Raw genomic sequence first — 24,568 nt, 5'->3', positions numbered from 1 at the left:
TATATATATTAGACAAAGGAATTGGATAGCTTTCTCTAGTTTTAAAATATGCGTTGTGATGAAAGAAGACCAGGATATATTTTAGAAGATAATTTATGAATGATGTTAATTATTTCTGAAGGATGAAACTTTTTGGAGGAAGGGAAATTTCGAATAGAACAATTAATTTTGTTATAACATGTTTAAGATATATTGGGTTAAGGATATCAAGATGAGGTTTAAAATTTTTAAAAAGGAATTTACCGAATATCTAGGATTTTATTTCGTCGCATCTTGATAAGGTTAGAGATTCAATAAGGATTAGATGATTAAAGGTTTTAAATTTTAGTTGCTTCTTAGTAGTTTCCATAATTACTAATTTTGAGCATGCTTTGATATTAATTGTAGTTCCAATTAATGTGAAGTCCTCTATAGCGGAGTTGATCTTCGTTAAGTCAAGCTTATGTTCTAAATCGTAACAAAAATTATCCCTGTTTACGTGTTCTGTAATCATTGAAAATTCCTGTACAGTATTTGAATACAAGAAGAGCAAGGGCATGGCTAAGCAGGAATATGGAAGATGGACATGCCTAATCAAGGCACATCCATCTCGTTAGGAAAACAAACTACAGTATTCCAGGCTGAGGTGTTTGCAATAAATGTCTGTGCCCAGAATTTAATAAATGAGGGCAGGAGGGAAAGGCTAATTACGATTCACACGGACAGTCAGGCAGCCATCTATGAGCTGGATAACTATGTAACCCGCTCCAAAATGGTGGAGGAGTGTAAGGCTAACCTGAACTCTCTCTCCTTGGCCAACAAGGTGCAGGTGGAATGGGTGCCTGGACATAGAGGCATTAAAGGTAATGAGCGAGCGAACTACCTAGCAAGGAAAGGATCTGAGACCACTCCTTTTACACCTGACCCCATATGTGGGATTAGTCTCAGCCATGCGAAGAGGCACATCAAAAAGATTGCTGAGACCAAGACTGGGTTACTGTGGAGAAATGCCAGAGGAGTGGAACAATGAAAAATGTTTCTCAAGAGATCCTGCCCGAAAAGAAGTAACTTCTTAAGTCTTCTTAATACGGATAGGATTATTTTAATATGGGAGACACGGGACACTGTTACCTAAATAAGCATCTCTATAAAATGAGATTGTTAGAGTCCCCTATCTGCAAGTTCTGCAGGAAGGATGAAGAGACTGCTTACCACATCATTTGCAGATATGATGCAGTGGCAAGAACACGATTCCTCATCTTTGGTAAGGATCGTATCTTGGACCCCAAACTTTGCGAGACAGTGGATCCTTATACAGTGCCCAGATTTGCAAAGGTAATTGGCTTGTTTTGAGCAGAGGAGGGACGGCCTACAATCGGGCTTCTGTGGCCGCGGTGCTTCTTTGCCAAGAAAAAAAAAAAGAAAAAAAAAAGGCATGGCTATGATTTGATGAATGGTCATTTCAGAAGTTGATCATAGAGCTGGTAAGGTATGAATATATGAAGGATACGAATACATTTTAGGAAGTGTATACCAATCAGTAGGATTTATAGACAATAGGATGGAATACATATTAAAGGTTGCTACTTGGTATCTCCACCATCGTTACATTCCCTAGAAATGAAGCACGGAAAAACGGTCAAAATAAGGAATGAAGATGATATTAAACAGGTAATTACCAGGAGAACAGAAATCAACTATATATGTTACGTTAAAAATGCAAGAAAATAAAAAATAGAGGTTGACTGGTGGAGTGTACGAAATCAGGGAGTGAGGTGAGGATTCGAGAATAACAATGAAAGACCTAGACAAAACATATTACGCAAACATGATCTAGGTGAACTGATCCGTATGAGATTTAAAACTAAGAATGTGTCGTGATCAGTCACAAGTGTAATATCTAAGAAGTTCTAGCGGAAAAATAAGTCACGTTCTCCTCTATGTTTTTGTGTGCTATTTTCATTCTGCAAAAGAATTCGTAATAAATTCGTTTCCTTGCTCACTGTAAGTTACTGAATAGTATTTCTGGACGGAGTCTAGTTAAGAGTGTAACTTGATTGATAAATCATTAAGGAAGGACGAATCAATCTATATGATAGATAGATTTTCATTATAAATAATAGAAGAATAAAGCGGAATTAAAGATATTAGTCTTGAATTGAATGATTAATCTGTTTAGTTTGGGATTAGGATCCTCCAGTGTGACAGATGAGGAACGGGGTTTTCACATTTAATGTAGCTTCTGGTCAAAGAGTGATCTGAGTGAAAAATAGAGATATATCAGGGTGTTCGGGATTATTCCGTGGCGGATATTCCGTTGAGACAATTTCACTATTGGGGTAATGTTTCTTCTTGGTAATTTTGGCTGAGGATGGAATGGTCTGAGGGCTGGTGAGGGTTAGCTAAATCGGCTAGTATAGTCTTATTGTGCTACATCACCAGAGTGTAACATTGAATCCTACATTCCCAGTAAAAGATATTTCCAATAAGTTTGAGGTTAATATTACAGTAAGCTGATTTTTGGGCTTAGAAAATGGTTCTCCAAGCCTTGACTGAATTTATAGTGATAATATAAATAAATATTTAATAAAATTGTTCAAGGGTTCTTGTATACTAATTTTGTTTATAATATATTAGTTTAAGATGTTTATAGTCAAGAATTTTTGGAATTGTCTAATAAATCAGAACACTCTCAATTAAAATTACAATAGAATTACCTGAAGCACAGCCAAAAGTTTAAAAGTTTGAGGGACTAAAAGTTCCCTCCAGCTATTCCTAGGCTTTTGTGCCCTGTGCAACTCTAAGATCATGATGTTCAGCTCTTCCTGGTACGCTGGACCCCGCAGCCGCTGCATCGAGGCTTCGGCAGCAGCTACGTTATTCTTTTTCAGATAGTAGAAGGGAGTCTCCGGAGCAAATAAAAAAGAAACAAAGAAAATTAAGGAAATGGCCATACAGAAGCAAATGTAACTTTCGTAGGGCATGAAAGGTCCACAAGAGTAGGCCAACAGCTGTCCAAAGAAAAACATACACATCATTTGTCCAGAGAGGGCGCCTCGAATCGCAGGCGGTGCTACTTCAGCGATGTAAACAGGAGCGACTGTGGGTGTGCAGCCCAGGCTCATGCCCCCGAGGATCCGGGCCACGTAGAGGTAAGGTACCGACCGGGTCACAAGGACCAGCAGCCAGCCGAGGAAGGCGACGGCAGCGCTGATAAGCATTACTGGTTTGCGGCCGACTCTGCAACATTTTAAGATGAGGGCTTTACGAAAATATAAATGACCTTAAAAATAGTTTAAATAATCAAGTTGGGGAGATACATGTACCTTGGGTCACCTTAAAAGAAAATTTTGTTTTTGTGTCAACATAAAGACATCCTGGGTTTAAACAGCTTTGGGGAAATCCAGTCCCCATGAAGTTGAGTAATAACATTGAGTGTTGGGTGTTGGAAAAGTAATTTTTCCTAACTCCATTTCATAATTTTTCATTAAAAAGATATGTGTATACCCTCAAAATAAATATTTATTGTTTTATTTGTTGTGGCCTATTTAGCTTATAATAAATGGCTGAATAAATAAATAGCTCTAAGCAATATATTTTAAAACTATAAACCAAAGTCATATTATTGTACTACGGGTCACTACAGTTTATTTCCTTGTGTCCTTTATGTTTCAAGCAGCCTTAGTGTTTATTTTTCTGGATTTTAATTAATATAATGCCTTATGAATAGATTATAAAGATAGTGTAAATTAATTTGAGCAGAGAGGTTATACTAAATTTTTAAATATATTCTGACTTATCATTGACTCATCACAGTTTTCATTTATTTTGTGTTATTTGTTAATCCTTCATAATCATAAGTAATATTTATTTTCCAAGATAAAATTATAGTAGACATGGTTGAAGATACAATAGGAGGATTGTTGACTCAAGGTACAACGGGTGACCCAATGTACAATTACATTAATTATACCTTGATATTATATATATATTGGAACCATGTGGTATTTGAAACCATGACTAATAACTCTCTTATTTTGAACTTGTAAAAATCGTTGTTTCTTACGAGTCTACATATTTTATTATTCCTTAAAGAACAGATCAGAAAGTAAGACTTGCCCCATGTGCTTGTTGTTAGGATTCACGACTCACTTGTACATCTTATCATGGAAAGGGAAATATTTTTATTATATATTTTAGAGGTCATAGAGGTCAAGGTTGAAATCGTGAGGATAGTCTATACATAAGAGTAAATTTGAAATTTTGAGAGCGTTACATACATTATCAAAGTACCTACTCACACGTCGGCCAACATGCCGCTAGGTATGGGCGAAAGGACAGCCCCCGCTTCGACCAATGACACCATCCAGGACACCTCCTCTTTGGTCATCGGAACAGAGCTGTTGGAGCTGGTGTACCAGGCCGTGAGGGGTTCTGGCCATGCCAAGCTCAGTCCGGACATCATCAGGCAGAGGTAGCCTACACCAGGTTTTTTTTTTTTTTTTATTAATGTAATTTACAACTGTACAAATAATAAATACAATAAGTAAATATGTTGTATGTTTCATATACACTTATAAATCTTGGGAAGGAACCACCCATTAGTGGTACTTCAAGTATTAATCTAAATTAAAAGGTCCCGTGGCCATCTTCTTTTCAGACGCCTCGAAGGATTATCACGGATTGTTAAGGATGAGAGATTAAGAATTAATGGGATAGGATGGGTAAGGAGTTTGGAATGAAAAGACGCATATCTGTTTTGGGCCAAATCTGCAACGAATGGGATGTTAAGGTTTTTGAGGATGAGTTTATTTGTAACGTAATAAGGAGCATCAAGGATTTTGGATTGTAAGGATTGGGTGCGGGAGAAATTTGGAGGTTTGGTAGAGCCTCAGAGCTCAATTCCATATGTCCAAATTGGTCTGATTATTGTAGTGTATAATAATTTTTTGTTGTGAATGGGAGGTTTAGAGCGTTTGTCAAGTAGGTGTTGTAGAAATCGAAATCTACGAGTAGTTTCTTGTCGTTTCAGTCTTGTGTGTGGACTCCAAGTAAGTCTCTTGTCAAGATAGAGTCCTAAGTATCGAATCTGTTCAACAGGCGTTAGTGGAGTATTTAGAAAGAATACTGTAGGACAGGAGGGTAGAGGTTTACGACTGAGAGTAAAGGTGATCTGATGGGATTTGTCAGGATTTATTTTGAATGTCCAGTTTTGACACCATTCTTCAATGGATGTTATGTGTGTCTGTAGTTTTTGTGATGCATTAGTAGGGTAGTTGTTTACAGACAGTATACATGTTTCATCAGCGTATGTTGTTAGGACTATGTTAGGGTGGGTTGGGATGTCAGCTGTATTAACCGTATAAAGAATGGGACCTACGATACTTCCTTGAGGAACACCGGCGGACTGAGGAAAGAGAGATTAGTAGCCTAGGCTATGATTTACTTTAAAGGTTCTATCAGTGAGGTTGGAGCGAATTATAAGGAAATATTTAGGGGGTAGGAATTTTATTTTAAAAATAAATTTTCCTATGAAATTTATCTAAGAAACGAGTTTTCATTAATTGTAGTGTTGAGACAGTTTTATATAGTTAATTCGAAACTTTTTTTTTGCAACTATTCTTTTTCTAAAATAAATGATTCAGTCGATAACAATATTCACATTGACATGTAGTAAGATGACATATGCTCCCGCCAACAGGGAGCTTAGACAACTACCATATCGCTACAGTTGTTTACGATCATGTTTATGCATGAGGGCATGACTATGCATACCCTGAGGGGATCCATGGATCAAATGTCAGTCTTATCTCGTGTATTAATTTATGACTCTATCTTTCCTCAAATATCATTAAGAAAAAATATATTATTCTATTAATAATCATCAATCAAATATTCAATCAACACACACAATCAAAATACTAAAATATTACTTTTGAAATTACTATAAATCTGACTTCATTTGAATGAGTTTATTTTCTTCTTCTTTAACTTGAGTTAAAGTTAGAAAAAGTTAAGTAATAAGAATTTTTCTTTTTTTTTTTTTTTTAATAAAACTTAATTTACCTATTCCTACAGTAAAAATATCTCAAATGTTCTTGTGGCTCCATCCTGTCAGTATAGCTAGCATTTTCAGGTAATTATATTTTTTTAATTTAATATTAATTACTGTATGATTATAACTATTTTCTATTGGTAACATTAGAAGTTAGAGAGCCTCCCTTGGAGGACGTAGTATAATGGAGGGAGTAAGTTGTATGGAAAAGTGAAGGCAAAAGAGAGGACCTTATGATGAACATGATGAACTTCAGGACCGTGACAGAGGACTCGGAGCAAAATAGTACAAGAGCCGAGAAGAAACAAAGGCAGTTATGTCACCCCAATTTCTTATTACTTTAATGAAAACTATGTATAATTACTAGTCGAAATTGATGAGTCTGCCAAGTATAGGTAGGGGAAATAAAAAATGGCGGCTGTTTCAAAACCTTAAAAAAACATTAATTTTTCAATCCGAGCTCTATATCTTAAAAACTACATACAACACTAGAAAATCTTAGAGGACATCATATAAAGAAGAGTAACTTTGCTGAAATATTAGCCCTAAAAGAGCTATTTACGTCCAATAGTTCTCGAAATATAGCTTTTTAAAAAGCAAAATTTCTTAAAAATCTACTGAAAGATTAGTAGTTAGTTAATTAATTTTGAGAAATTTATATCTCAGGGACTATGTGACGTACAGCCGTCTATTAGCATTCAAATTAAAGCTAGTTTAATGGACTATAAAGAAGTTTATGACCTCTACCTTCGTAGGAAAATTAGTTTTCATGATATTTGCTAAAATACAATAAGTTTGATTTATGAAAAACTTTAATTCGGAAACCATTGGACGTACAGATGTATGTCAGCGCTCAAATTAAAGGTAGTTAAATTTACTACACAATAGTAAATTATGTTTATCTTTGTAGGAGTAGTATTTTTTTATGATATTTGACAAAATAAACTCACAAAATGTTAATTTCTAGTTGTTCGTATAAAATGCTGGGTTTTTGAAAAAATATATCTCTAGATTCATAAGACGCATATATGTCTGCCAACACTCAATATAAAGGAAATTTAACTTACTATAAAGTATTTTATGACACTTATCTTCGTAGAGATAGTAGTTTTTATGATATTCACATATGAATATAAATTTGGAAAATCAAAATTTGTCCGAACAACTATAAATCAAGATATCTGCCTTTTGGCATTTTTTCTCCTGTTGGGCTCTTGTACTAAAACAGTAAAACAGCGGCTACCTTCTCTTCGATTCAAATGTAAATAATTTAATAATTTTGTGTATAAATCATGCCAGTATTATTATAATTGTAAATTTGTTGGTTTAATAAATAAACTTTAATAGAAGAGTATATTGAACTACAATAAAGTATTTCCTACAGCCGAGCCTCTCACCTACCTTTGCATTATTAGCAGAATTATTACCCCAGAGCTACTAGCAAACAAGTACATTCAGTATATTCTTGCATCATTTTTTTTTTAAGATCTGATGTTTTATTTCACACTAGTTTCTGATAGTCACCTCCTCTATCCTACACCTTCAAGCCTATCTTAAGGATCTACAGATAGTACCCAATCAGGATTTCACCTCCCAACTATTTCCTTTCTGCAAGGACCTGCAGCTAGTACTCAGCCAGTACTTGCATACCCCTTCGCAGACTAGTACCCTGGAAGGACTTACGGCTATCATCCATTACACTCATCCTGTCTTTTCACCTCCTAACTAGGTACCTATCTTTTTTGAGGACGTACTGTCGACGCTTTCTGATATAGAGAACCTCACAATTTAAATTGAAGTCCGATTTTCTTACACAACCACCTCAACACTACGAGGGCTTATCCAACTTCCCTCTCTTTTGCTTCACTTTCCCTTTGAATGGTATGTAAGTTATGCCACTTCCATGTATTAGCCATGCTGAAACTTTTGTTCTTCATCACCTGACACTATACCAAACCTTATTCATATTGATACGAATAGTGGTGTAAAAAATAAAATTTCAATTACATTTACTTTTACTTAGAAGATAGTTGACCGTGTGAAGTAGATTGTAGGAAGATAGTTCAGATGGAGGTCAATAAAGGTACCAAATAGTAAAAGAAAACTGTTTGTCGTAAACCAGCGTTTCACCCCACTTTGCAGGGTTGAACGCTCCATTCTGACAGCTCTGACGAAACCCTGCAAAGTGAGGGCGAAACGTCGTTTTACGATAAATAGTTTTCTTTTACTATTTTGGTACCTTTATTGTCCTCCACCTGAACTACCCTCCTACAGTCAACATTTACTTTTATTTTACCTTTCATTCCCCTCCCCCCTCAAAAAAACAAAACAAAAACATTAAACAACGAAACATATTATGACTACATACCTCCTTCATTTAACTATTTCAGTTAATCACTGTTTTATCAACTATGTAAATCCTATTGTCCATTTTCCCATCGAATTCAAGATAAATTTTTCTTCCAACAAAAAATAAACTTAAAATCAATTTTAAATGTTATTCTTGAGCCGCCACACTATCTTTTCTGATGCATCTCTTCTTATAGTAGTCCTCACATCCCCTCCGTTTTCTGCTTATTCGATAAATACATTTATCTCATCCATCATCGCATACTTTCTTCAATGCTTTATCATAAGTTCGAAGGTATTTTATCGCATTTTCTTAGATAGTGGATAATCTTAACCATTATTAAAAATTCTTCGAAAATAACAACACTTTTTTAAAACTACACCTATAAAATAGAAAGGTTATAGTGTAGGTTACTTTAAACTTTCAGCAGGGCTAATAAGAAACACGTTTATAACCATTAAAATTATAAAGTTAAAATAGTGTAGTACCAATGACTGGGAAAATTATAGAACGCAAAATCATTTTGGAATAGCCTGTGAAATGGACTCCTATGATTTTTAACCACCACTTCAATAGCTAGTGCAACTGGATCTATAAATGGTACATTTTTCATACTGAATCATTAATTAAAACTTTAGATGTTTCCAAGGAACAAAATACTTTTTTGTGTCATGAAAAACTTGCAACCTCAACATAACAGGAGAAATTGCAATTAGTTTTTTCTCATATTGGTCTTTTTTTTTATTTACATATTAAATTTTGATTTGATTCTGTGATTAACTAATAACGTGGCTCTTGTTTTTCTTAACATTTTGTAAATCTAACGGTAGTTTTTTTAATTTTATTTATTTAGATAAATTTGATTTAATGCAAAAATCAGACATAGTTAAGAGGATGCTAAATTTTACCAAATATATTGGGCATTCTCCAATTTAAATCTGAAAGATTTTTTAAAAATGAACAATTTATTTTTCTTTTTGAGATCAACATTTTCTCTTGCAGAAAACTGAAGCTGAGACCTCACGAGCCTACGGTACCAATTCCTTTAATAGTAAATTTGAAAAAAAAAATGGATATCATTAGGTAAAAATAAATAATTTGAATTTTAGACGGAACACACCAATCACTACAAAACTGTGCTTCTGCCAAACAATAATCGGTCCCGTCTTTGAAATGACGTCCAATATACTCTCCCAAAGAAAAAGATAATCTGGACACAGCAGGAATGAGTAAAACTTGGTTCTTCGTTTTCCGTTGAGTAAACCCTTAAGTAGGATGCAATATGTGAAACAGAATGAAATGTGTGTGAGTATTCTCACTGGTGGCTATTTCTTAAAGCTTAATACATAGAGGGCCAATGTGTTGAATAATACATAGTGTGGTCGTAGAGTAGGATCACCTCTATTAACTGAGGTTCCAATTAACCGGGATTACGAGGGGCCCATTATTTTATTTGTGCACCTTTTATTTTATATTCATAATATTTATTTACAAAGAAAAAAAAAAAAGAATATCGTTTCGGAAACAAAAAAAAATTAAACACAATTAAGCATTGGAGGCCACGGAACTTCTATGAACTATTTTGAACAGAGCACCGATTATAGCAGAATTAATTATTAATTAATTAATTTTCTATTATCAGTTGCGGCCAATGGCAACTGAAAATAGAAAATAAATATTTAATAAGAAACTAACTAAAATTATAGATTTTCCTCTAAATATAAATTCAATACATATGTAAAAACATACATATATTTATTCTGGTTTATTTTTGTATGTTATAATTTATTGTATATAACCTGTTAGTTTGTTAGTAAATTTTCTACATTTTTTTTTTTAAATTAACCCTCCTATGTATCTCATGAAGTCAATAAAATGTTGAATTCGATTATCTAGGGTTTTCAATTATCCGTGAATCCCCATACGCATCAGTCACCCGGATAACAGGGGTTCTGTATATCAGAACATCTTTACAAATATACTTATCTTTGTTTTGAATTTTGTGATCCTTCTCCTGAATGCGCCGATAAAAAATAATTGATTTTTACTCCCTGGGTCCTCATCTCAATAAATATCTTTTGCTAGGATTGACGAGGATGTCAATAGACGGACAAATATTTAATTTTCTTTTAATATTGCCTGTTAGAACCCCATTGCTTTGAAAAGTGGAATTCTCAATTGGTAGTCGAAGCACTGATGTTTGTGACATTAATAAAGTAGACATTATTAAATTTCTTTATTAAATTACATACCCTAAATTTTTCATAAAAAACAGAATTGTGGTCTTCTCATACACCACCCAAATAGAAATTGATTTAACAAGTCTCAGTCAGTTTTGTTTATTCTTATTAATATTTATATCATGGAGGATTTTTTTCATTTAAGCCAGTTTACTTACATCAAATAAAATATTACCGCTCTTTTCTTTATATTGCAATTAAACATTTAAAAGCTAAAAGTAAATATTAGATTGTGTCATTTGATATTGCATTCTATGTCGGGGTTTATTGTCAGTATATATGTACATACATATACTTTTTTTTTAAGAAATCAATTTTTCATACTATACAATACTGAAAACTTTGATATCAAGTTTGTCACTGATTCTGAAACCTATCAAAGATCATGAAAGCTACAAATATAAAAACCATGAATTAAAATAATAAATAAAAAATATTTAATTCCTAATTTTTTTATTACTTTATTTTAAATAATTTTGTACATATTTATATGCAAATTAGATTGCCATACGTATTTTATTATTTGTTCTATCCTCTTACTTAAATTTATTACTACTTTTCTTATACAGCTTTTGTCTTCTTATAATACTTGGAACATATAAGTCTTGCAAAACTATTTTGTAACTATAATGTTAGTTATTTTCTTATTTTCTAATTATTCTGTAATTCTTCTTATTCATTGTGGTTGTTATTGCTATATATCGAGGTTTTGGCGATTCCCACAAGAATAATATGTCGTTAAATAATGTAGATTCATCTGCACCGATATCTGTTCTCCAAGAAAGGATACTGGTCAACAAACAAAGGAAACTCATGTGTTTGTATGACGTAATGGTATCATGGCTTTTCACACGTCTCACATTTGCCGAAGGGATAGAAACCATTAACAGGTAAAGATCAATACACCCTGTGATCGGCAGTGGGTTTCCACTCCCTCTGAGGACCTAGGAGGGACGCTCACCTAGGGGGCGTTGTAACTTATACCCAATGAAAATGGATTCCAAATAGGCGACGCCCCTTTTTGGATCAAGTGGGGAAAGGGATTGAAGACGGAGATGCAGAAAGAAGAAGACGGGCGAGAGAAGAGGTCCTGAGAAGGGCTCTTCAGAAATGGAACTTCACGGCTAAACGAAATCCTGAGAACGGCTACGAAACCTGGACGCCACCCCTTATGAACAAGGTGACACTCACATTACTACACGCACAACCCAAATCAACCAACTCAGCACTCATTCAGATGTTTATTAGGTAATAATGTATAAATCAATATTTTATGGCAAACCAATTATTTAAATCATTTCAATCACAGCAATAAATTATAAATTAACACTTTGTTCCTTAATGTAGTTTATTTACTATTATATTACACAAACCACCCCTTATTATATTATATAATTAATGGTAAGAATATTTTTTAAATACAAATTTACTTAATTGGTAACTGATAAACACACAACAGGCCTTTGAAAAAGAATCCAATTAGAATAATAGTTTAGCGGGACTCAATATAAATTAATTAATTAACTTATTTTGGATAATTACCTTTAGCGATTATCCTGGATCCCGACTAAATCCCGAGACAGTACATAGCATTATCTTGTTTTCTGCCCTAATAAAGGCCTAAAATTCTGGCCGAAACTTGACACTAATAAATAAATTTTAGTTCATTAATTTCTTCAATTTTCTTCACTTGGCGCACCTCCCAATCATCTTCTCCTCATATAAATATAAAATCATTCGATTTTAATATTTTAAATTTATAACTTCTAAATTTTTTTTGTGTTTATAGTTACATCTATGACTACAACACTGTTTAATGAAAGTGGTGTGGGATATTTAATGTTTTTGTTTTATTTTTATAAATATAATAATAATAAAATAAGATTATGAAAATATACCTATATTTACAGCTTACATAAAGAATATTTACACAAGGTAACAGTATCCATCAATATTAACCGGCATCCATGACAGTTTTTGAAGTCTCCGGAAGGAAAAAGACGGATCCTGCTCCGATCACAGACAACACGGTGTAGATAATGAAATTGACGTGTACTCCATAGGCGTTGTTGATTGGGACAAACATCTTAAGACAAATGAAGCTGGAGGCAGAGAGGGTGAGCTCTGTGATGGCACTTGCCAGAGCCCGGGTGGAAGTCGGAAACAGCTCGGCCTGAAGAGTCATGATCAATGGGGATATCCCAATGGAGGATATGACACAGAAACCGATGAGACCGACGAACATGATCCACTGTTTAAGGTAGACGAAGTAAACTGCGAGGATGGCAGTGGCTACAGCGCTACCCAAGAGGCTCCAAACGAGGAGGGGTTTCCTGCCGAAGGGGTCGATCAAGAAGGCAGCGGCGAAGGATGTGACTGTCATGATGACGCCCATCCCGATCGTGATCCAAGTCTGCCCGAGGGTCTCCGTGGCGTAGAGGGAGAGCGAAGGCAAGCCGTTCATGTGGCTAACGAAGCTCAGCACCTGTCCAAGGGATAACATTTCACTTAGTTTACAGTCGAAACAAGAATGGTGAAGAGAACATTAAGTATAAGCTTACATAATTTACATAACATCTTAAATTATATATTATCTTCATACTGACTTATTTGCTATTCCGTCGGCTTAAAGCCAAAGCGGTGTATCTGCTAACTTCTGATACTTAGCACCAAGGTCGCAGCTAATTTCTGATTTCGGTAAAAATCAATGAACTTTTTTTTTATATTTAATCAGTAACGTTCAATATTCACTTAGGTATCTTTGGCATGGGTGAGATGCAAGAAAACCACATTAAAAGCCAACAAGACTCCAGTTAGGAAAATGTTTAAGTACGCCGCTTTGGCTTTTGAGTGATGATATGATTAATTCATTATTCACACCCTCAAGGAAATCCCTAAGTTCAATTTTAAGCAACAGGCAATTGACATGAAATGATCCCACTAGATTATTTAAACGTTTATTATTTTGTAATTATGAGAGATAGTTGACCGTGAATGACGTACGAGGAGTAGATGGTTGGGAGTGCGGTCAAAATGAAACATAAATAAGTTGTGTTATCAAAAAAAAATTTTTTTTTTTTTTTTTCTTTTTTTTTGTTTAACTTTAATTATATTTTGCATCTTTATCAATTATTATGGTTACATATATTTTCTTTCTCTCAATTTTCTTTTTCTTTCCATATTTCAATTTTTAAATTATTAATAACTTAAACTTAAAACATTATATAACTTAATTTTTATTTTATTTCCTTAATTATGTTATTTTACCCACTTTTTTAATTACCTATATAAACATTTTATTTCCCACATCTCTCATCACTTCATTTTATTAAATCTATTCTGTAAAATTATTCATTTTATGTAATTCTGTTTATATTTTATTTTTTATTTTCTATACTTATTGTGGTTGTTATTTTGTTCTGTTCTTAACCTTGAAGAAGGCTAGAAACTCTAGCCGAAATATTGGCACAATTAAATAGGTTACACCAACTTATTTGTGTTTTATTTTGACCGCACCCCCAACCATCTTCTCCTCGTTTATTAATTTGAATTCTTAGTAATTTGAACTTCTTGAGTTTTAAATAACTGTATAAGAATTTCCTTACTTAACCCACCTTGTTGGTGAGAATATTAATGGGAACATTCTTACCTGAAGGACTGTGAGGATCTTGAATGTCTTAATTGTAAATAGCTCTCTCCAGCTACCTTTACTCTCGTCTTGGTCGTTCTTTAGCTGAGAGAACATCTGGTTTAACTCTTCCTGTACAACTGTGCCTCGGAGCCGCTCCATTGAGGCTTCGGCGGCCACCAGGTTGTTCTTCTTCAAGTAGTAAAAGGGTGTCTCCGGGGCGAAGATGAATGAAAAGAAGAAGACTATAGGAATGGCCATGCAGAACCATATGTAGCTTTGGTAGGACATGTAAGGTCCGGTACTGTACGCCAAGAGCTGACCAATGAAGAACATACATACTAATTGACCTGAGAGTGCGCCACGGATTTCTGGAGGTGCTACTTCCGCTATGTAAATAGGAGCTACCGTGGGTGCGCAGCCCAGGGTGAGTCCTCCCAGGATCCGGGCCACGTAGAGACAGGGCACCGATCTGGTTACCAGGACTAGCAGCCAGCCGAGGAAGGCGACGGCAGCGCTTACAAGCAGTACTGGTTTGCGGCCGACTCTAAAACATGTAAAAGAAAAATGTCAATGATATGAAAAAATACTTATATAAGCAATTACAAGTATATTTGAGTCATCTTTTTGAAACATATTACTAAAAAAAAAAAATAGGAATTCTGCAGAAAAACAGTTGAAAATTGAAGGATAGGAAGCTTTTATTGAGGGTTAAAATGGATACTATAAATGTTATAGATATGAAGAGAATTTTTTTTCTTGCAAAAGAAGGGTACTGATAAGGATTGTTCAATAACCTCAATTATCGATAGTTTCCATGATAACAGCTGCCCACATTTTCTAAAATCAATCTCTAAGTTCCTTATGAAGGGATCCTGTTAGATTGAATCATGTTTTTGCATTAAGCCTAAAGGAGCTTATATTTATATTTAAATAAACAGACTAAATCATTCGTAAAGACCTCAATGTTCCATATGTAACCAATCTAGCCCGAACCAGATATCATTCCTTCCATTATAAACTCCCTTGCTACACAAACCCACTAGTTTCTAACTATGCTTCCTCTTCCATTCCTGAAAGATGTCGAAGAATAAGATGGCTTCGAGACTTTCTAATGTAGAAATATTATTAGAGTGCTACCAATGGGTAGTTTCTCTAAATCCCTGTATCTTTCCATTATGATCGAACATCGAATTTACTAAATGTATTTTTATGTAAATACAATTATAAATATCAATAAAAAAATAAAATAAAAAAACATATAGTGTGAATCAGCCCCAAAAAAATTTAAGCACGTACTTAATTAACAATCATGAGTATAGGAAAAATAGGGACTATAAAATAAATGTTAGCTATAAAATTTATGAAACATATTTATTGTTTATTTTTTTTAACTTCATTGCTTCAGTTGAATTAACAACGAATTCAATTATTGCTTAATTAAATATTCCATTTAATATTAGTTCTTGTATTTTTTATTTTCATCAACTATACCAGTAATTTATTCTAAAAACAATCCTTTGAGTTTCTCTGCATGCCGGTATCATTCCATTATGATCTTCAATCAAATTTACAAGATATTTTTATAATATATTAATGACTGTATTTATATAAAAATACACTTGTAAATATCAATTAATAAATAAAATAAAATAAAAAATACAGTCACTGTAAATCAGCACCAAAAAAATGTTCGCACGTTCTTAATTAACAATTGTGTAAGCATCATGATTAAAGGAAAAATAGGGACTATGAAATAAATAGTAGATATAAGATATATGGATACATAAATACGTGTGTCTATGTGTGTGTGTGGTTTTAACTTGATAGTATCATTTGAATTAACCCGAATTCATTTATGGCTTAATTAAATATTTCATTATATGTTAGTTTTTTTTATTTCCTTCAATTATGCTTGTAAATTTTATTCTAAAGAGACGAATCCTAGATTCATAAATATTTTGTAATATAAAGAAAATATAGAACGGAGTGTACATGAACAAATAAAAGTGTAAATCAATAATGATGATGAGAATTAGGTAAACAAGAACCTTTGAACTGCGGGTAGGCTCAGCCTTTTATTATTTTTTTTTGAATATTGAACGGGTTTGTTATTTGATTTTAAATTATTGATACAATTTAAAATATTGTGTCTGAAATATTTTGCCACCACATAATAATAAAATAGAAAATCCAATAGTGTTCACCGAAAACTTTTATCTTTAACTTAGTGAAATATGGTGTAATAAGTGCCATTTTGATTTTTTATGAAAACTTATAATAAGGTAATATTAAAAATGTGCAAACGGATGACAGCCCGCACTACTATTGGCAAATGGAACATGAGGACAATACTGGCCCAGGTAATGGTATTTGCGGATGACATTATCCTTATAGCCGATAATAAACAGAACCTACAACAAGCTGTGACTGAATGGGAAGCTGACCTGGAAAGAAAGGGAATGTCCGTTAATGTCCAGAAAAGCAAAATAATGCATGTAGGCCGGGAATAGGTAAACATTGAAATACTTTGCAAAGGTAAACCAATAGAAATGGTGGACGAGTACACTGACCTTGAAACAGTAATCAGCAGAAATGGAAAGGTAGACCAAGAGATCTCCAATAGGAAAAAGAAGGCAAATGCAATATACTACCACCTCTGCAACACCTGAAGAGGGATGTAGAGAAGAATGTTAAAGTACATATCTTCAAGGCTATATACCTACCTACCCTTCTTTACGGAAGGAAACCTGGGTACCACTTGATAAGTACCTAAGCAGAGTCACTGCAATGGAAAGAAGAGTGGCAGGCCGAACTAGGAGGGATCGCATACTAAATGAGAGGACAAGACAGGATGTTGGAACTGTCTCCATAAAGGATACCATTGAAAAGAGACAACTCAGATGGTTTGGACATCTCTGTCGGATGAGTGAAGAGAGGGATCCAAGAAAATATTTTCAGGCCAGAACAAGAAGAAAACGCCCAGGAGGAGAAGGACCAGAATACAATGGAAGGACTACATCTCCTGAGTGGGAGAGAAAACAGGAGAAAACTGGGATGCCAAGAGGTTGCTGGTTCGGGATCGAGGGGCTTGGTTTGCTTGGACCGAGGCACCTCCACGCTGAAAGGTGCTAAGGAGGGAGAGAAAGAAGAATAACAACCTTATTGGTTTAGAAACTTATTTTAAATTTATTGATTAGTTTTTTCAGTTATTTATTTGTTTTTCAATTGTTCTACTTCTTTGACTATTTTTTTTTTATATATATTTCTATTTATTGATAATTCCTTTATTTCCAATGCATTTTTGTAACGAATTAAACGAGTGTTGCGGATCACTGGAGAAGAGAGGTAAAAGAGAGTGAAATAACAGATAGAAAAAATACCGTAGATAGGGTTGAGTACAAAAAAAACAATGAATAAGGAAAATGTAATATAACTTTGTGCAAAAAAGCAGAAGGAAAAAAAGAAAAGAAAATTGTTCAAAAAATAATGCTTAAAAAATATTGTATTTTAGTTACAGCTAAATATTGTTTGAAAAAAAAGAGAAAAAAAATTGTTTGGGATCTTTGTTAGTGATGGATTTGTTTAGATATCCAATCACTGATTTATATGTATAAGTGTTAAAGCAATCCGATGTACATAGGATTACCGTGATGCATTTCTCTCCCAAATGCCCTCAGAATAAACAGATATACAAATAAACTATCGTTAAATCTTCCAGAAGTTATATATTGACTAGATGATGTGTATAACGCTGATGATGTATGATGTACATAAGTAATAGAGTTTCATATATTGGCTAGGGTGAAGATGAAAATCTTTTTAAAAATATTAATAAAGTGGATCGAAACGAATACAAAAATATGAAATATATATAGCTGTAGAATGAAGCTTTTTTCTTTTTAGAATGAAGTTTTTATTATTATATAATATTATATTGAAAATGGTGGGATAAACGTTGTTTAAAAGGTTGTTCCTTAGTCTTTTTGATTCATATGTAATAATATAATTATTGGTAAATACAAAAATATTATATCTGAAATTAGATCAGCTGGGGACAGAATGTCTAAATTATGTTTAATAGACTGTTGATCATTTCTAATGCCATTAAGACATGTGTTCTTTGAAGCTGGTCTTACAGCTTTCAGCACCAAACAAGGCGAAAACTGCTGTGCCTCTTAAAAGATATAATGCCATCTAATCCGCTGTTCGCGTAATTTCCCTCGCCTCGTGGAACAGGCTATAGTTTTGTTCTACAGATGCGCAGTAATCCTAAACGCCTAGTCTTAAGGCTGGGAGATACGATTGTATTATTTGGAGCTGTGACTAATTATACTCACACATCAGCCATTATTCCACAAGGCAGAGGCGAAAGGACAGCCCCAGCTTCGACCAATGACACCATCCAAGACACCTCTTCTTCGGTCATCGGAACAGAGCTGTTGGAGCTGCTGTACCAGGCCGTGAGGGGTTCTGGCCATGCCAAGCTCAATCCGGACATCACCAGGCAAAGGTAGCCTACGGAAGATATAATGTTATTTCATACAATCATAATAGTTCATTCATGATAATTATAAATAAATAAGTAACTATAAGAAAATAAATATAACTAACAATAAAAACATAAGATAACTAACAATAATGAATGAGAACAAAAAACGTAGTATAAACAAGAAAATATATAAGGAAATAATGGCAGATGGTTTAGATTGAAAATACATGCGCTCACAAAGTATATGTACGGAAATCTATAAAACTATATTTTAAGAATCGTTTGTGGGCCTATCTCGGGATACAGCGTTGAGCTCTGGGGCTCCACTAAACCTTCGAATTTCTCTCGTATCCAATCCTTAAAAACCAAAATCGTTCTTAAAATCCTGAATGCTCCCTACTTTGTCACAAATAAAATCATCCATTTGTAACCGATCTAGCCCGAACCAAATTTCAATCCTTCCATTATAAACTCCCTAACCACTCAAACCCATTAGTTTCTAATCTTGCTTCCTCTTTTATTCCGGACAATCCTCCGAGGCGTCTGAAAAGAAGATGGCCTCGAGACCTTATATTGTAAAAATATTTTTAGAGTGCTGCCATTGAATAGTTTCTCTACATGCTTGTACCATACCATTATGATTTCCTCAAATTTACTCGATGTATTTATGTACAGTTGTAAATATCAATAAATTTAAAAAAAAAAAAAAAAAAAAAAGAATCGTTTGTGAAGTACAGAAGTATTCAACAGTTCTGTTACCTCCTAATCAAAAATTATTCATTCAGAAATGAACCTGATGGACAGTAAAATTGATAACTCACATGACGTGGAGAAGATATAGACTTGCGCGTTGGGGATAGTCAGATGCATTTTGATAACTGCCTCTAGAATCGGATTCCTCTTCATTTACTTTCTTTGCACCATAATTCTTTACCAGATCTGTAAAATACAAATGCATTTATTTTTATTCCTTCGTTTATAAAAATTATAGCAAAAAAAAAAAAATTGCTAGCATGCCAACAGTGCATTCCAATTGACATGACAATTGAATAATAAAACCTTGATTTAAATTGTTTTTATCTCCTCCCGCTTCTAGAGAAGGAAACTATTCCTTTGATTGGATACTATTTTTGATTTTATGTTTTTAATGAATTTCTGCGTTTTCGATTCAGGGCCACAAGAACCATTTTCCGCCATTGGTCGGTCTGAGAACCGGAGAGAAAAATGGGCGGTTATTTCACACCCAATTTTTTATTAATTTAATGAAAAATATGCATAATTACTAGTCTGAATTTATTAGCCAAGTGTAAGCAGAGGGAATAAAAAATGGCGGCTGTTTCATTACGTTAAAAAAAAACTAATTAATTTTTCACCCAGAGCTCACAAAAATAAATAGATAGTTTTAAATATCTTTAAAACTACCAACAACTCTAGACAACTTAAGAGAAGATCAATTAAAGTAAAGTAAATTTTCTAAAATATGAGCCCTAACCGAGCTATTTAAAATATATCTTAGGAACTATAAGACGTAAGTATGCCTGCCAGCACTCAAAACAAAAGTAATTAAACTTACTGTAAAATAGTTTATGACACACATCTTCGTAGAGTTAGTAGTTTTTATATGATATTAATTTTTCACATGAAATTTTGTTCGAACAACTATAAATCGATTTTTTTTAGCAAATATCATAGTAACTACGACTGCTACGAAGATAACTTCATAGTACATTAGACTAAATTTAATTTGAATAATAATAGACATCTGTACATTGAATGGTTTTTGAGTTATAGATTTCTCGAAATAAATTCAGGAACTTCTCATTTTTCAGTGCATTTTTTGCATGAAATATTGCTTTTTAAAAAGCTATAGCTCGGAAACTATCAAAGGTAAATTAAAAAAATATTATGATATTTGTTAAAATAAATTAATTAATAGTTGTTCGGATAGAATTTCATGTACAAAATTTATATTCATATACGAATATCATACAAAAACCTCTAATCCTACGAAGATCTACTTTATAGTATGTTTAATTACCTTTATTTTGAGTCCTGACAGACATACGTACATTCTATGGTTCCTGAGATATATTTTTAAAAAATCAAAAGCTATATCTTGGGAACAATTGAACATAAATTGCTCTATTTGGTCTCATATTTTAGAAAATTTACTCTACTTTAAATGGTGTTCTTTTACGTTTTCAAGTGTTGTTGGTTATTTTAAAGATACCTCCGAATGAAAAATTAAGTTTTTTTTAACGTTTTATTCCCCATAAATACACTTGTCTCATCAATTTTTATGGGTAATTATACATAGTTTTTATTAAGTAATCAGAAATTACAGTAAAATAACTGCATTTTTTTCCCTGTTGGGCTCTTGTTCTATATGAGTCAGTGGCAAGAATATCTCTTTAAGTGGTTAATTCATAATGTTAGTTTTTTAATATTTGTTTTTTTGTAAGGACTTGTATATCGGTAAATCTGTGTCGTATTGTAATTGTAGAGCTTCCCTATCCTCTATAATTCAACATAAATGTAAGGACATACATGTATAAAAGTATATAATCTATAAAGTCTCTACTTGTATATCGGTAAACCTGTGTCGTATTGTAATTGTAGAGCTTCCCTATCCTCTATAATTCAACATAAATGTAAGGACATACATGTATAAAAGTATATAATCTATAAAGTCTCTACTTGTATATCGGTAAACCTGTGTCGTATTGTAATTGTAGAGCTTCCCTATCCCCTATAATTCAACATAAATGTAAGGACATACATGTATAAAAGTATATAATCTATAAAGAATATTAGTTCTTGAGGAGGAAATGGGAAAGAAGTTTTAAAGGAAAGTATTTCATTTGGCAAATCAAAAAATATTCACTTTATGATAAATTATATGAATATCACTCGAAAATTATTAAGGCCTTAGAAAAAAAAAATACGTTGTTTTCAAATTTTGAAATCATTTTTTGTTGTTTTCATAAAATACGTTAACTTTTTGTCATTTTTTTCCTGAAACTTTCATTTTTCTTTTGAATAACATTAAAATCGCCAATAACGCTAAATTCAAGAAAAAATAAATAAATTAGTCAACTTTTCGCACTGATTCACCAAATAATGGCTGTACTGTACTTTCCACTTTGGAAAGTTGTGTTATTGGGCAAATTAGATATTTAAAGCCATAATTGTTTTTGTAAGTAATAAAATGAGTTTCATTATAAACTTTATATCTCTCTATTATATAAACAAGTTTTAAGTGATCACCGTGTAATGTTTTATTTTATATATAAGTTGAAATAATAAAAATTGGTCACAAAAAAACAATTTCCTACTTACACTGTATTTTAAAAATATATATATAATCTGAACTACAGAATACATGTAAATTAAAGTTATACAATTTGTGCAACAAGTAATACAATTAAATAAACAGTTGTATGATTTGTAAAATGGTGGTTGGTCAGCCGTTAATTGAACAGGGGAAACTCCCTACCTATATGTGCGTGCATGTGAATAAATGCATTAGCTCATTTATAAAGTAATACTACGACCATCACTCCTACTCAACCTCTACTACATTTCCTATACCTCACAGCCCTGAAATCACTACAACAATATCAGAACAGCACACTACAGAAGATCTACAGAGGAACACTAGAAAGAGGTAACATGACACTTTCACAACGAACTACAGCTAGAAACTGTACAACAGCACATCACACGGAGACACATCAAGTTCTTGGACAGTCTCCCTGCTTCCATCAATTCTATCTTCCGATCAGTCACCTACGAGGTAGGAAAGGCCTTTTCTTCAGGAGGAGCCTTTTCTTCAGGGCAGGAAAGGCTCCCAAAACCCTATAAACATCACTCTTTAACTCCTTTGTTCCCTTGCACAACCCCCCCCCTTCCTTCCCTACAATTTTTTCGACTTCTGTTTTTTTATTATTTTCTATTATATTTCGTCTATAACTATTAATTAATTTATTTATTTTTTTCTCTTCTGTTTAATCAATACGAGGAGGCCCCTCACCTCCAATTTCTAGTACAGTTCATATAAAACGGACATAGCAAAACAGATAAGTATTTCACCGTATACCTTCCAGTACCATTGGTAGAAAAAGGTAATATCTAATCTGAATTATGCAACCATAAGTAATGCAACCTATTAATTTAATATTCTTTTTCTATTTTTAGAAGGTTAAAAAAAAATGCATTATATATTACAAAAAAATTAATAATAATTTTTTTTTATTAATTTATTGTAGTTGTTTCACTCACGAATACAACTTCTATATATTTTGTTTTTAGGAGGGTCTATTCTATTCAGCCACCCGGGAATCACACAGTATCAGTGAATAGGTAAGATATATCTTATAATTATGTGTATATTATATATTTTATAATTTTATTATACTTTGAAATATTTAATATAACATTAGGAATTAAGGTATAAAAATTACTATATACCTGATTTAACTTTTAAATAAAGTCAAACACTAGAATTTTTATTTGACTATTTCTGTTTTAATAAACAATAAAAAATAAATTTTGACCTTGGAACATTTAACTTAAAGGTGTATCTTCGTTCGTGGAATGTTAAAAAAAAAAGTATTTGTTTAAAAATCTACTAATGCATATTTTAAACTTATTAAGCAATTTTTTTTTAATATTTTGACTTGACTGTTATTTTTTTAATATTTGGACTTAACTGTTAACAGTTTCCTTAACTCTTCATTGTGGCTTATTAATATCAATTTTGATCTTTTGTAATGCAATAAGAAAAACTTTTTTTCTTCTTGATTCTTCATCAAAATTTGAAGTTTATCATTCAAGGCCCATAATATACAAAAATGTAATGCAAAAAATCCCTCCGTTCGCCGTCTGAGTCTTTTCTACGGAACTATTGGGCATATTTTTAATTATTTCGCTGCAAAGTCAATGGTAAGATCTACAATGATCTTCGGAACTCTACATTACCAACCACTGGATTGTTCCAAATGGAAGCAGATAAAATCTCATACCCCCATATCACGAATGTTTATGAAGATGGAGGAAAAATGTAAAGTATTTTGTAATCACATAACCTAAACTTAATGAGGGCTGTATATATTGTTACAGTATATAATTTTAGTTTCTACAATATATTATATCTCTCAGCTATATGTACTATATAAGTAGTATATAATAGCATGTGATGCCATAACTAACACGGAAACTCATTTCTGAGGTTCCCTAAAGCTATAGTTGTATGTAATTAAAATATTTTCCATTCGCTTCAATACACTTTTGCCTGCAGGACTTTAAACATAGAGGCCTGTTTTAAAAAAAAAATCTGATCTTTAGAATCAATAAATTGAGATAGATATTTTCTAAATATAGATTTTTTCCGGCTGTCATTCTTATATATATTATATCTCTCAGCTATATATACTATGTAAGTAGTATATAATAGCATGAAAAAAAAAAAATCGTTGGAAACCTGCCGACTGCCCTACAGTATACTTTAATAATGTGGCTCTTACCCCTGTAGAACAGATTCGTTATCTTGGACTACATCTTGACAAACGACTAACCTGGAATCCTCACACAAGACTGAACAGGAACAGGAAACAGCACGCAGATTCCGACTATTACAGCACTTACTAGACAAACGGTCTAAACTTCCAACTCATTACAAAAGACTAATCTACATGACAATAATAAGGCTTATCTGGACATACGGAGATGAGCTTTGGGGCTCCACTAAACCTTCGAATTCCTCTCGTATCCAATCTTTACAATCCAAAATCCTTCGTAAAATCCTCAATGCTCCTTATTTTGT

The 24,568-nt window shown here is 33.0% G+C and overlaps 2 protein-coding genes across 2 annotated transcripts in view; one reads left to right on the top strand and one right to left on the bottom strand.

Moving 5' to 3' along the window:
• Positions 1-24,568, bottom strand: part of LOC106677987 (uncharacterized) — a 57,341-nt gene that overhangs the window by 4,165 nt on the left and 28,608 nt on the right. The window contains exons 2-7 of the mRNA XM_067048597.1: positions 19,566-19,683; positions 18,593-18,770; positions 14,274-14,799; positions 12,581-13,109; positions 4,281-4,458; positions 2,697-3,219 (exon numbers count right to left, since the gene is read on the bottom strand). Coding sequence (XP_066904698.1) covers positions 2,697-3,219; positions 4,281-4,458; positions 12,581-13,109; positions 14,274-14,799; positions 18,593-18,770; positions 19,566-19,650 — 2,019 coding nt within the window. The 5' untranslated portion in view covers positions 19,651-19,683. The remainder of the gene's footprint in view (positions 1-2,696; positions 3,220-4,280; positions 4,459-12,580; positions 13,110-14,273; positions 14,800-18,592; positions 18,771-19,565; positions 19,684-24,568) is intronic.
• Positions 23,079-24,568, top strand: part of LOC106678033 (uncharacterized) — a gene marked incomplete in the record, with an annotated part of 375,705 nt that continues 374,215 nt past the window's right edge. The window contains 1 exon segment of the mRNA XM_067048596.1: positions 23,079-23,106.

Source organism: Halyomorpha halys, unplaced genomic scaffold, assembly GCF_000696795.3.
Source record: "Halyomorpha halys isolate HHAL.00 unplaced genomic scaffold, Hhal_1.1 Scaffold9.1, whole genome shotgun sequence".
NCBI lineage: Eukaryota > Metazoa > Arthropoda > Insecta > Hemiptera > Pentatomidae > Halyomorpha > Halyomorpha halys.
Note: the sequence above shows the minus strand (reverse complement) of the source record. Positions and strands in the feature narration are given on the sequence as shown.